This window comes from Anas platyrhynchos, chromosome Z, assembly GCF_047663525.1.
Source record: "Anas platyrhynchos isolate ZD024472 breed Pekin duck chromosome Z, IASCAAS_PekinDuck_T2T, whole genome shotgun sequence".
In the NCBI taxonomy this organism is placed as follows: Eukaryota; Metazoa; Chordata; class Aves; order Anseriformes; family Anatidae; genus Anas; species Anas platyrhynchos.
The window spans coordinates 52,196,239-52,209,281 of NC_092621.1; the positions used below are offsets into that span (position 1 = coordinate 52,196,239).

Here is a 13,043-nt window from a genome sequence, read left to right on the forward strand (position 1 = left end):
GGGAGAAAGAATGAAGAGAGGAAAGAGATGCTCTGATCCCTCCCAGAGATATTAAATGCAGAACCAGTCACATAGATATTTCCATAGTCCCACCACGAGAGAAGCCAATACAGAACAACACACAGACAGGCAAACACTCTTAAAAAGTTTTTATTAATTTTCATTGTTTTGTTTTTTTTAAAAAAAAACAAACCCGTCAGTGCAACAGTTCAGTATCCCCTTCCTATCCCCCATCAGTAAGCAGTAATTTTAAAATCAGGAAATACCGAGTGCTGAAGCCAATGGGTTAGCATTTTGCTATTTAATTCCTTCTGTCAAACTCTGAAAAAGTCCTCTGTATAAATTAAACAATGAAAAAAATGTTATTTTCAATTCTATGTCATTACAGTCAACAGAATCATAATAATGCATCTAAAATGTGTGTCCACAATATATCAGGTATACATTTTTGGGAAAAGAAAGAAAAGGAAAACAATATGACATTCTAAGCTTGTTAAAAGGATAATGGTCCCGTATGTTTTATTAACAGGTTAGCAAAACAAAATCCAATGGATTACAATATTTACATGTTATTTGAAAAATAAAGTAGTGATAAAAGCATGTCACAATCATTTATTTCTTTTTTTTTTTTTTTTTTTCTTTTTTGGTAACCATTACAAACACCCAATCCAGGTATGGAACTGTTGAAATACATTTGAAATGAGGCCAATTAAAAACAAATACAGACACAAAATGTGTATTTATATTTGTCCCTCCAATGTGTTTTTCACATGACGTTCCCTCCCTACTTCAAAAAAAGGCAAAAAAGTTGGAAAAAAAAAATCAAAGGAATCCCCCTACCCCACAACTGATGAATCCTCAAACGCAAAACACCATGCTTCTCAAGTAGCACTTATTCTACAAATGCAACATTTTTGCCATCAATTTTATGTGAAGCTCTCTGGGACACCACTTTCCCAGCAGCTTCCTCTTTTCCCCCCTCCCCCTCCCATAGATCCCCCCCAAAACAAATGAAAAGAAAAAAAAAAAAAAAACAAAGACACATGCATTTCTAAAACTAGGTTTCAGTCAAGTACTTTCTACTTTTTGGAAAGAAACTCTTTTTTGTTCACAATCAGAACATACCATGGGCACCAGATCCTGTATTCCCTGTTCAAAATCCCCTTAAGTTTGGTAGGCTTTCCATTCCAGGAAAAGTGCAGGATCAGCCACTTAGGTATGCAGGTTCCTATTCATTCTACGCTGCTCCCCTCATGCTAAAAGCTAAGGAGGAGGGGAAAAACTCAGCAACTCCACCTTGAATCGAGTAAAGTAGTTCTCCAGGCTCAATGTCATATGTAACTATTACATCTCCACTTGCAAAAAGATGTGTTAACAAACACCCCTCCCCTCCCACCACACCAAAACAAAAAAGAAAGCACGCACACCACGGACAGAAGAAAACAAGGCAGCCAGTCTTAACAAAAAGTTACTGGTGTGAGACTGATAGATGTTAATATGACAAGCAACAGAACGGTTATGAGGACCTATGTGTTTGGCCCGCAAGCTGCATAGCTGTGCTGTAAGTTTGGTTCTTTAGTCTTAAAAAAAAAAAGTTAAAACATCTTTGTTATTTACGTATGTTTAAAATTAACAGCAACAACGACAACAGCAACAAAAAGTTCTATTCACAAGATCTAGTCTCCTTTCCCTGTCCCCCCTTGAAAAGAAATAATTCATTTTACATGACAAACTTAATTGTGCTGTATTTGTAACACCTCAGGCTGATAGAAAATAAATGTGGCAAACAAAACCGCACAATCAGTCACATGAAATCTATCAAATCCTAAAATTATAACTGAATACTAACAAACAGCTTACCTGGAATAAAGGATGACAATTCACAAACAGTTATCTAGGAATTAAAGTCTCTCTCTTTTTTTTTGTTTTTTTTTACTAAAATAATTAAAAAAATCACAGTATTTTAAGAAATAAAACCCACACTGGGATTTTAAGCACAATTTGTTTCTTTCTTTAAAACTTTTTTCTTCTTCCATTCACCACCTTGCCCAGCAGTCTCTCTACATTTAACCACAATGACAACAGGTAGTACTGACAAATGCAGAGATCTCCCTTGGTTAATTTTGAGGTACTAGGAAACAGGTGACTGTTTTAAGCAAAGCAGTTTCTGTTTTGTTTTTGTTTTCTTTTTTTTTTTTTTTTTTCTTTTCATTTCTAAAGCAGTTGCATTCAGTCTGGAAAAGCATTATGTATTAAAACTAGAAAAACGCACCAAAATTTGTGCGTTGAAAAGTTATCCCCCTTACTTCTTCCACGCTCACGATGCTTCCATTCACAAACAATCCAAGTCTCCACTGCAAAGCACGTTGTGTAATGTAGGAATATGGGGAGTTTCTTCATTAGTCCAAGATGAATGTAACTTCCCATTGTCAAGATCCAGAAGAAAAGATGCAGTGATGTAATGGAGCCACTTATTCCACCACTTAAATAACTTTAATACACACACACTCACACAGGTACCAGTGCTTTGAAAATAGATCATTCAGTCCTAAAAGCAGCTTTATTTCTTCCGTCTGCCCGCCCCACCCGCCCTCCCCATGCCACTCATCACTGTTCAAGTACGTTGGTTAAAATCACACCAAATGCTTATTCGTTTTTGGCCTCCGGGTTTTCTTGGAGAGGTTTGTCAGCAGCTACCACACTGACTACTGTTTCACTGTTGTGGGAATAGTCCAGCACCATTTTCTCAATGCTTTCTTTTTCTTCTGGCAGTGTGCTAACAGTCTCCTCTACGTCCTCCTTCGTCTGGCTGTCCTCGCTGGTCCCATGCTTACTTTCATTCAGTGCCCTGAAAGCCAAGCAGCAGAATACAGAAACACTTGCAGTCAATACAGAGAACAGCAAAGCCAATCCATGCATATCACAGAAGGGGGAAAAACAGACCTCTTCCTAAAAAAGTTGACACAAGCAGCCACACCTTTGCTACCTCATGCTTAAGAGGAGAGGTGGTGGAATGAAGCTGCCAGTGGGACCCATGACATTACAGCTCAAAAAAAGGCACGGGAAAAGAGTATTTTTCCCAAAGAGTTAAAGATCTGATAAAACTTCTTCTAGCTTTCAACATTTCAAATACTCTTATCTAGGTGGACAAGATTAAAGGTATTAAGATTAAAGTATTTTTCATCCTGCCACATTTAAGTTACAATATTGTATTTAAATGTCTTCTGCAGGACAGCAACCTTGAACAAGATCTGTTCTTTGAAGAAACTCTTGTCAGCAAAGACATCTCTACTACAGAACTGATCTTCATCAAGAGAAGGAAAATTAAGCGTTCCAGAGACAGCTATCTTATCTGTGATGCGTATCATCCCACGGTGTGCAAACTGCAGTAGAAAGACAAAGATCTTTGCTATGAACTTCACTATGCTCATTTTAAGAGGAGTTCATTACAATTTTAACCTCCCTTTAAGGTCTTACCATAATTTCTCTGCACATAATCCTTCGCATTGTTCTACATGTTTAACTGCAAGCATGCAAAAGAAACATAGTAAGAAAGAAAGGAGAAAAAAAATAAATGGTGCTTCCTAGAACATTCCTCGTGATTTTTTTGCCATTTTTAAGTTGCTCTACTGGCAGTTGAAGTCAACAGCACACTCTGATGAAGTTAATCCTGGGGCAACTATGTGGTATTCACTTAGGGACAGCCCTATAGTCTACAGCCACTCCAGGCTGTGCAGTTAAAAAAGGCTGAACTGGAAATTCTCATACAGAGACATCCAATAATTGCAGCAACACTTAAGATAGAATTCTTCCTTCATGTAAACATGTTTGCCTTCCTCATGGGACTTGCTGGCAGGTGAGAATACAGTGGGGGAATACACTACTACTGTTACCTCTGGCTCTTTGGTGAAGGAGTGTAAACCAACTTACATGCCATGTCTCAGCACATGTCGCTCCCACTCAGAGCCTTCTGTAAACGATCGGCCACAGAACTCACAAGGGAAGCGTTTCTCCGGAGGACCAGTGTCAGAAAACATCATGGGATCTGGAAAAGGTCAGCACAGCCTGTGAATTTTTATGTCCCAGGGCAAAAAGGGACCACTGCGATCCTACTCTGATCCCTTCTGCTGCTCCAAGAGAGAAAAAGTATCTCTAAGAAGCAAAAGGACATACCCATCAACTATTGTGTTTGTGAAAATGCAATTCCCCCAAAGCAAAATGACACTGCCAAGTAACATATTCCATCCTAAATCTTAGAACATCCCTGCAAAGAAACGTAACAGAGTTACTTATTACACCCTGTCCTTGTATTTCAATAAATGAAGGGACTGTGGAGTTTTAATTCAAAACTAACACTGAGATGAGCTTATGGTTAAAATGGCTTGAAAGAAAAATGAAAAAAAGGCCATCTACATTTGAATTTTTTGAATTGGTTGTACACAAACTCTGAGAGCAGCCCTGAGGAGGACTTGGGGGTGTTGGCTGATGAGAAGCTCAACACAAGCCAGCACTGTGCACTTACAGCTGAGAAAAGCCAGCTGTATCTTGGCTGCACCAAAAAGCAGCACGGCCAGCAGGGCTGGGGAGCTGATTGTCCCCCTCTGCTCTGCTCTCGTGAGACCCCACCTGGAGCGCTGTGTTCTGCTCTGGGGCACCCTTCACAGGACCTCTTAACATGGACCTGTTAAGGGTGAGCCAAGAGGAGGCCACAGAGGTGATGAAGGGTCTGGAGCACCAACCCAAACCATTCTATGATTCTGTGGCTAACATGTGATCCTCAGAAGAAATAGACTGTTCATTGTGAAGTCTTACAAGCTAGAGTATCTCTAAAAGTCTTGCATCATAACTGCATAGGTGTTTCATCCCATCCTAGCCTTTTTATATGAAGGCCTTGGGGCCTCATTTGCAGAAGTGTCTAGCACCTTGTAATACAAGTTAACTCAGTGGCAGCTGAGGGAGCAGTATTTCTGAAAGCAAAAACCCACGTGAACACAGCCGGCTTTAACAAAAGATGAAACATTTTCTCACAAATTAAGAAGATCACCACACAAGCCATTAAAAATAATTGCATGGACTATCTCACTTGATTCTTTTGCTGGATATGAGACAGCACCATCTGCTCAGAGCATTAATTCCTTAGCAGGGATTATCTTAAGCAAGGAATCAACAGAATGTCTTTCTGACTCCTCCCAAACTACATAATAAAAGGGATTTTGCTTCTTTCTAGTTCTGATCTCTGCTCACTTGATTTCTTCACTCACAGATTTACTCTGTTCAAGATCAGCCTATGATCCTAAAACTGTCCATGCAAGCACTACTATCCATATGTAAAGTTCAGTAAAGGTATTTTTGTGACACATATCCCACTTTACTAAAGTTCTATATGAAATTATTCTTAACACCATTTGTTGCTTCTTCCCCCTCAAAGAAACATCCTCCCTTCCTATTTTTTACTGTTGGTGATTTATTTTGCAGATAAACATCATAAAGCAAGGTGCTGTGTCAATAGGAACACCAGAAATTAAATCAATACCATTAATTCAGTTTACACAGAATCACAGAATGGTTCCAACCCCCCTGCCATGGGCTGGGACACCTCCCACCAGACCAGGTTGCCTAAAACCCTATCCAATTTGTCTCTGAGCTCTTCCAGGGATGGGGAAATCCATCTGGATCTTAATACCATGTATGTGGTACAAATTTGTAAGTACACTGCAACACACAGACATGGTACAGGGACAAATATTTGTAGAGGGCAGATGTTCTGGAAGCAGAAGTTGCTCTACTGTACAAGAAATATGCCTGCCATATAGTACACAATAGGAACTTCATTCTGGGCCTCTACAAATAAGAGATATGTACTACAGAGGATATTTTGCTGAAACAAATAGGGAGGATTTATATTGGCAATTCCCATTAAGATTTGCAAGTGCTACTCTAGTAAATCCACCTTCAGAATACACTCTATTGTTCACCCTACTTCCTGATCATTTTCATTTCTAGGGCTGTGAATTTGGACTGCTTCCCTGGAGGAGTATCAGAAGCTGCTCTTCTCTGGCGCCTGAGAATGAGAGGGATGAGAGGTAACAAACCGCACAGACACCTGACACGTTTTCATTTTTGGTGGTGTTTTGTTTGGTTGGTTGGTTGGTTGGTTGGTTTTTGTTTTGTTGTTGTTGTTGTTTTTGGTTGATTGGTTTGGTTTAGTTTGCTTGTTTGTGTTGTTTGTTTTTGTTTTTGCATAATATTATGTACAAGAACTTCTGGATCCTTCCCTGCCCCCCACCCCCCCCCCACCCCACCCTTCTACCATGGAAGTAGATTCTGGTGAGACAGAGGTCATCTGGGATGCAGTCTCTAGCAGGGGCAGTGTTTCCTTTTGTGGTGTATGACAAACACCCTCTTTTTCCTCTCCAGCCCCTGCCATCTTCTTCATCCCAGGTCATTATGTTTTCTGCTGTCCTTCACCAGAAGCAAAACATTGTTTTCCTTTCCCATCAAAGACAGCTGTTCAGCTCTGCTGAGGGGACATACCTATCTCTGTCTGCTCGCATGGGCACTAGTTCTTCTTTGGTACACTGCCCCAGTTGTCCATCTGGAGAAGCAACTTGCTCCTCTCTGCACCTTCAGTACTGTGCATTCCAGTCTCAAGTCAAAGCAGTGAATCTAGGCTTATTGTTTGACTCACAGAAAGAAACCTTGGTTCTGCCAAAGTCACAGACTTCAGAGGGTTCAGGCAGCATTTGCTTCCAGATACTCAGAGCACAGAGACACTCTCAGCAAATCCCACTTCCTGCTAACACCACAAAGGCTAGAATCATCAAAAGCACCCCCCAAGAGGAATATGAGACTACATAGTTTGATGTGGTTTGAAAGCTGTGACACCATTAGCCACTGTGACAGTCAATATTTAAAAGCATGGGTCTGGTCCTCTGCTAACACAGCAAACCATTTCTACGTTAGAAGTATCTTCTAAAAATCCATTGGGAGACGATGTCAACATGCAACTCTGCATCCAATCACACTTTTAGCTCCTGTCTCACTGGGACATTTTTCTAAAGTGTACTTTGGATCTTGCACCTTAAGGTAGTAAACTACTTTAACTTGGCAAGAAAAATACAGTAAATATGACTTCTGCAGTAGGCATAAATGTTTTCCTATTCAACCCTGTTCAATCTATCATAGTATAAAATATTACAAGTTGTAATAGATTAAAAGGAGAAAAATTAATAATGGCGAAAAATCACCCGTATGGTCCAGTCAGGAAAGAATGCCTGCAAAACAAGTCAGAAAATACGCGTGCTTTTTTAAAATTGGTCATCTAAACAATCATGCACAAGTCCCTTTTTAGCCAGCTGCTGATGAGAAATACACAGGTGGCAAAAGTACAGAATAAAACTTAGAAGTGTTCACACACTATCCCTTGCTTAACTATAGATCACATAAAGCACAGAGATAACACTTATCTATTTTCCCTGTAAGTTTAAATCTCCAGCATAGAAGGCGACATTTTTACATTTGCACAATGAATGTAACAAAATTAAGTATCCTAAAGCTAATCTAACCAATGAACTTCACCTTGGGCTGTCCCCCTCCCTACAGCACATTTACAGGGATTTGTAAGGCCTGGCAGACTGCATCTTCTTCCTCTTCGACTGGGTATCACAGTTTCCATGGTCACTTCAGTACCACTGCTTCTATGTAATGCTAAGGTAATCCTCACAAGGTCAGCATGACTTTACTAGCTGTGGGTCTATACAAAACATTAATCACTATGCTGTATCTGCAACTGGGGGGGAGGGGTGGTCCTGTAGGCAAAGTGTTCCAGCCACGAGCCTCTGAGGGTTGAAGCTCTGCCTGAACTGACACCTGAGCAGGCTTTCAACACAACTTAATAACCCTGAACTTTGAAATGCATATGGAGCTAATATCCCTTTAGCGGGTCCTCTGATTTTTCTACTGCTACTACCTAAGATCTTGTGAAGGATACTTTTCATTAAAATGTAAATGGCTTCCTATCCAACTAGCTTCCTTTCTCATTTAAATAAAAACTATCATTAACTACACTTGAAGTGAAGTGCTACTGATAAGCACAGACTGAATTTATGCTGCAGGAACACTAAACAAAAGCCAAGACACTGAGGCCTGGCTATTAAGACGTGAGAGAAATGAGCTACACCTCTCTTGTTCTGAAAACAATTTGTGAATCCAGAAACCTTAATTTTTCAAGGTCTATAATGATTCGGGGAGACACTTTTTCTTTTGTGAACAACTCCTGTATGAGTTGGAAATCAGTCTTCCACTGAAAGTTGAAAATTCAGGAGGAAAAAGATAAACATCATGGCATATCTTTACTTAAGTACATACAAACTTAGCTAACTGCAGTCATTGGCACCTGGAGGGTGAATGACCCCCAAGATCCCAACATCGAGGCATCACAGAGCTTATTAAAGAGTCATGAACATACTGTATTTGACCAATGAACCAAACACCAGAGCAAACTAAACAACACACAATTTAGACCAGATACTTGCAATAGGTTGGTTTTCAGACTGGGAAAGGGCAAGAACAACATACAGTTTGATTTATAAGGGTATTACTTTTTCCCTATTGACATAACTTTGACCAAAACAAATGCATTAGAGAGTACATGCCCTACCCTTGCTGAAATAAGTGGGATTATTCATAGAAATGCACTTATGCACATAAATACACAATGGTATATATTGGACATGGACCTACCCTAGCTCTAGAGTTGCCAACCGCAACAACTACAACAGGACTAGCTCTCTAACAAGGAAGGAATGCTGGGCACAGAGTTAGGAACAGCCCATAAAAAAAAAGTTTGGCCATGACTCCTTCGTCCCTTGCTTGATCACTGCCAACTGAGAAGCTAAAAACTGATTACCAACACAGAAAATCTGTCAGACCACTAAAGTACTCCCCGCTTGCATAGTTTTCCAAGACCTTATAGATGTTATCTGCATGGGCAGATAAAGTCAAAGATCCTATCTGCATTTTCTCATAGTACGTATTTTCTTAACAGACTGAAAACTTGCAATAAGGATTAGAAACATGAGATTCCCCCAGGAATGGTGTCTTCACAAAAGCTCCATTCTGTTCCTCCTGGCATGCCTACATGACTTTACTGGAATGTGCTGTAGAGTCAACAGCTGACCTTCCTTGTTGGGACTGGTGGGGCACATTGCTGTGTCTTAAAAGAAAAAGAAAAAAAAGCACTGTACTGACCTCTCTCTTCAGTCTTGGGGCTTAACTCTTCTTCCTTTTCTTCCTCATCACTGCTGGAGCTCTCTGTTTTTCCCTTCATTTGTTCCAACTGGTCCAAGTTAACCCGTCCAACCAGCTCAAAGTTACGACTCACCTTTGACAAAAACACTTTTGTCAGCAATCAGCACAACCATCAGCTACTCAGAAAAAACACCACATATGCAAAATGAAATCCAGTACACCCCAAAGCCTACTCAGCCACAGGTGACATACAGATCTAGTCAAATTAACACATTTATTTTCACCAACAACAATTCATTTTTCACTGTTTCATCTGTGTTTCTCATTTTGTGGTTTTCAAAAAGTAATGCCATTCAATAAATTATCCTAATTTCTTCCTGTTTTTGAGGCATTAAAACAAAAGAAGTCCAAGAACTGTAAAGCACTAAGTTGTATCCTACTTTTACAGGATCATTCAACTATGATGATCAAACATTGCCATTGCACAATTATATTGAAGGAAAATTGTTTGTGGCTGGTTCATTCAGCCTCACACATGAAAGGATGAGTCCTTTACTAAGCACGTGGCTGCTGCACACCATGTACACTTTCACTCATTAATAACAGATTAATTCTCACGAACAGCTTCAAAGTGCTTTGCAAACTGATATATAGACTATAATGTGAACACTTCACCCAGCAGTTAAACTCAGCAAACCCTAGGGTAAAATGCACCAGCACTTAATAGCTCAAGGCAGCAATATGTAAGCAGCAGCTTAGGGCACAGAAGTCAGGAACTCTACCACATTCACTAGAAACAGCAGAGGAACAGTCCAGATCTACAGTAGAGGCAGACAGTGGAAGCATGACCAGGAAACTATGGCTAATACTTGTTTGATGACGAGAGCCCTCTGAGCTCATTGATCACTGCTGGTAAGGATTTTGGATTCATCTTTCACACAAAAAGATAGCCCTCCAGCAGCACAGGCACTGAGCTACAGAGGCAGAGAGGATGGAGACAGGAATGAGTGCAGTAAAACACCTCCTGCAAGACGCTGAATGAAATACCAACCCCCACTATCTTTTATGCCTCTGCAGAAAAGGGAATCTGAATGAACCTAAGGGTCATATGAATTAGACTCTAGTATATGTCCAAATAGCAATCTATCCTAAACGCAGTGGTGTACAAGTAATCAGGTCCCTAGAACTACTACCTACAGACACCTGGGATGAGGTTCTCTGACTTGACATGTTACCCACTGAGACTTAAACAGACAAGACGATGTGCAAGGCATTTAATTCAACCCAGTTCACGCACAGGAACTCTTTAAGGTGCAACATATCATTTGGGTAACTGAGCCCAGAACTTGGACACAAATTAGTAAGATATGAATGAGTGAAGAGAGACATAGAAAAGATACTGTAAACTATTGGGATCATTATTGCAGGTCCAAACTGGAAGAAAAAAGGTGAGGAATAATATTCCCATTCTGATCCACTGTGAAATGAATGAGGATTAATGTCTCCTGGATATGCCAGAGCTTTTGCTGTGGTGATTGGAAAAGGAGGAGCATCTCATGTACCATATGAATTGCAGAAGACTCTGGTGGAGTTATAAAGAAGAAGACAAACAAAAATAAGCACATCAGGCCAACATTAGGTTTACAGAGTTTGTTTTTACAAGACAGCCAAACGTTTATGTGTTTGCCTTTGTGTTTTTTTGTTGTTGTTGTTGTTTGTTGTTTTTTGTTTTTTTTGTGCAAAGTTTTGCTGGGACTTCTGATCTGCTAATACTGTCAACATAAACATGTTTAGAGGTAAGGGAAGTGTTGTTCAGTTAATGAAGTGAGAGTGAGTTTTAATGAGGACTTGGGCAGCTCAGCTCCAATAGACGGAAGCAAATAGCTGCCTCCCCTGGAAATGTAACAAGAAAATACTTTGATAAATACTCCAAAATACAACTAAATCCTAGAACTTCAGTGTCTCCCAGATACACAGTTCACAGCTACAGAAATTCAAAGTTAACAGGAGTTTGTGGGAAGTCTTGTAACAGCTTCTTAAAGACTGGATTAGGTCTGTACTCATTGACTCCACAAAAACTCCAAAGCAGTTTTAAACTAGGACCTAATTACAGTTGCTGTTTATCTTTCCTGTGTTAAATGTAAACGGAAGGTATTGCCCACTTTGTTATTAAAATATGCATGGCACTTCATGCTGCTGAAGTTGCCAGACCAATCTTATGTTTGGAATCTCTATCTAACATTTTTTGGAATCAATCTAACAGTTTTAGAAACTCTCAGTTCTGACTTTCTAAAGAAAAAACAACAACAACAACAAGTGAAATACAATATGGGGTTAGTTTCCAGATTGTCATGGGGTGGGAGGAAGAGAAGGCAGGTTGGCTTAATCAGAGTTAACATGCAAGTAAACTAAATGCTTCCTTTTCAAGAGTAGACTGTTACAAATTAAAACTATTTTGTAATTACCTTGTGCTCATCTCGAAGGTGAGCATCCAGCTCTTCTGTGTGTTTGGTCTCATAGTAGCAGAGTTGGCATTTGTAAGGTTTCAGTTCATTGTGCTTCTCTATGTGCTGCTGCAAGCTCTCATCACTGGAGCAGGTAAAGGTACACTTATCACAGCGGAAAACAACTCCCTGCAAGTACTTTGACAGTTTGGAACGGCAGACTTCAATGGGGACGACCCGCTCTTCTGTAGAAACAGGACAACATTCACTTAACAAATTTTATGAAATACCTGGCCACATGTCAACAGCTTGGGAACTACCTCCCACACAAACAACAGAATTTTGTATAAGGCTATGCAAATCCACCTACATAGGAGTGGGACCCAAACTGGAGTAACACACCAAAAAAAAAAAATTCTCTGCAACAACAGGGTTAATCCTCTAAGGCTACAGATGCACACAAATGTAACCACTCATTGGGTAAAGAGGATGGGAATGGAGCTTTTGGAGCAAATGATATTCAAAGCTACTCACTGGTGACTGTGAGGGCAAGTAAGGCAGCACCTTTTTCTGGAAGAGACTGTGCAGTTCAGCCAGCACCAGAAACTCCCAACACATCCATAACTGCTAGAAAGCTCAGATTCAAAATCTACACACACATCATGTCACACCTCCCACAGTTCAGATCAAGGATACAAGCATGTACAGCAAATGCTCTTGCTGAGTTTTTAAACTCTCAGCTTCTCAAACAAAATACAGATGTTTAACAGAGCAGCAATTAGTTTCAGTCTTTCGACAGAACCAGAATCTGATGTAACACACATCCACTGTGTTCCCCAAACTGTGTGCACAAGGGAAATCCCAAATTTGACCCTTCAGCTGAGGGTCACCAGAAGGTCCTCATTATGGGATTTTGTTACTCAACTGGCCTTTTTTAATTAGAACACTGAAATTTAGTACTGTTTTCCCTTATGGACTGCAGATTAAAGGAGGAGTTTGATCCTCCTCATGCAGGTCATCCTTAACATATTAAAACAAATTATTAAAAAAAAAAAAAAAAAAAAAGCCTGAATATCTCAGGTGGTTGACAAGAAGGGTACAGGAATGAGATGTGGTAATCCACATACAAATCTGAGCAAATGGGCCCTTCTCTTTAGTGAGGAGGGTAACATCACAACACAAGACAACCAAAGAAATACAAAGTCCCCTATGGCTTCTGGAAGGTGGTAAAAGCTCCACTATTCTCTTATCTTCACCCTTCACCTAATCCATGTGCCCATGAAAATATTCCATCCTCCTCAGCTTCTCCCAGAATACAGAAGTTTTCCTACCTCATAACTACCACTTCGG

The 13,043-nt window shown here is 40.1% G+C and overlaps 1 protein-coding gene across 9 annotated transcripts in view; it reads right to left on the reverse strand.

The window, feature by feature from the left end:
- Positions 1 to 134: 134 nt before the first annotated feature.
- The window catches only part of ZNF462 (zinc finger protein 462), a 97,490-nt gene continuing 84,581 nt past the window's right edge, over positions 135 to 13,043 (reverse strand). For all 9 annotated transcript variants that reach the window (XM_072031725.1, XM_072031730.1, XM_038169971.2 and 6 more), the window contains 4 exons: positions 11,715 to 11,938; positions 9,250 to 9,382; positions 3,931 to 4,045; positions 135 to 2,848 (listed from right to left, as the gene is read on the reverse strand). In XM_072031725.1, coding sequence (XP_071887826.1) covers positions 2,647 to 2,848; positions 3,931 to 4,045; positions 9,250 to 9,382; positions 11,715 to 11,938 — 674 coding nt within the window. In that variant the 3' untranslated portion in view covers positions 135 to 2,646. The remainder of the gene's footprint in view (positions 2,849 to 3,930; positions 4,046 to 9,249; positions 9,383 to 11,714; positions 11,939 to 13,043) is intronic.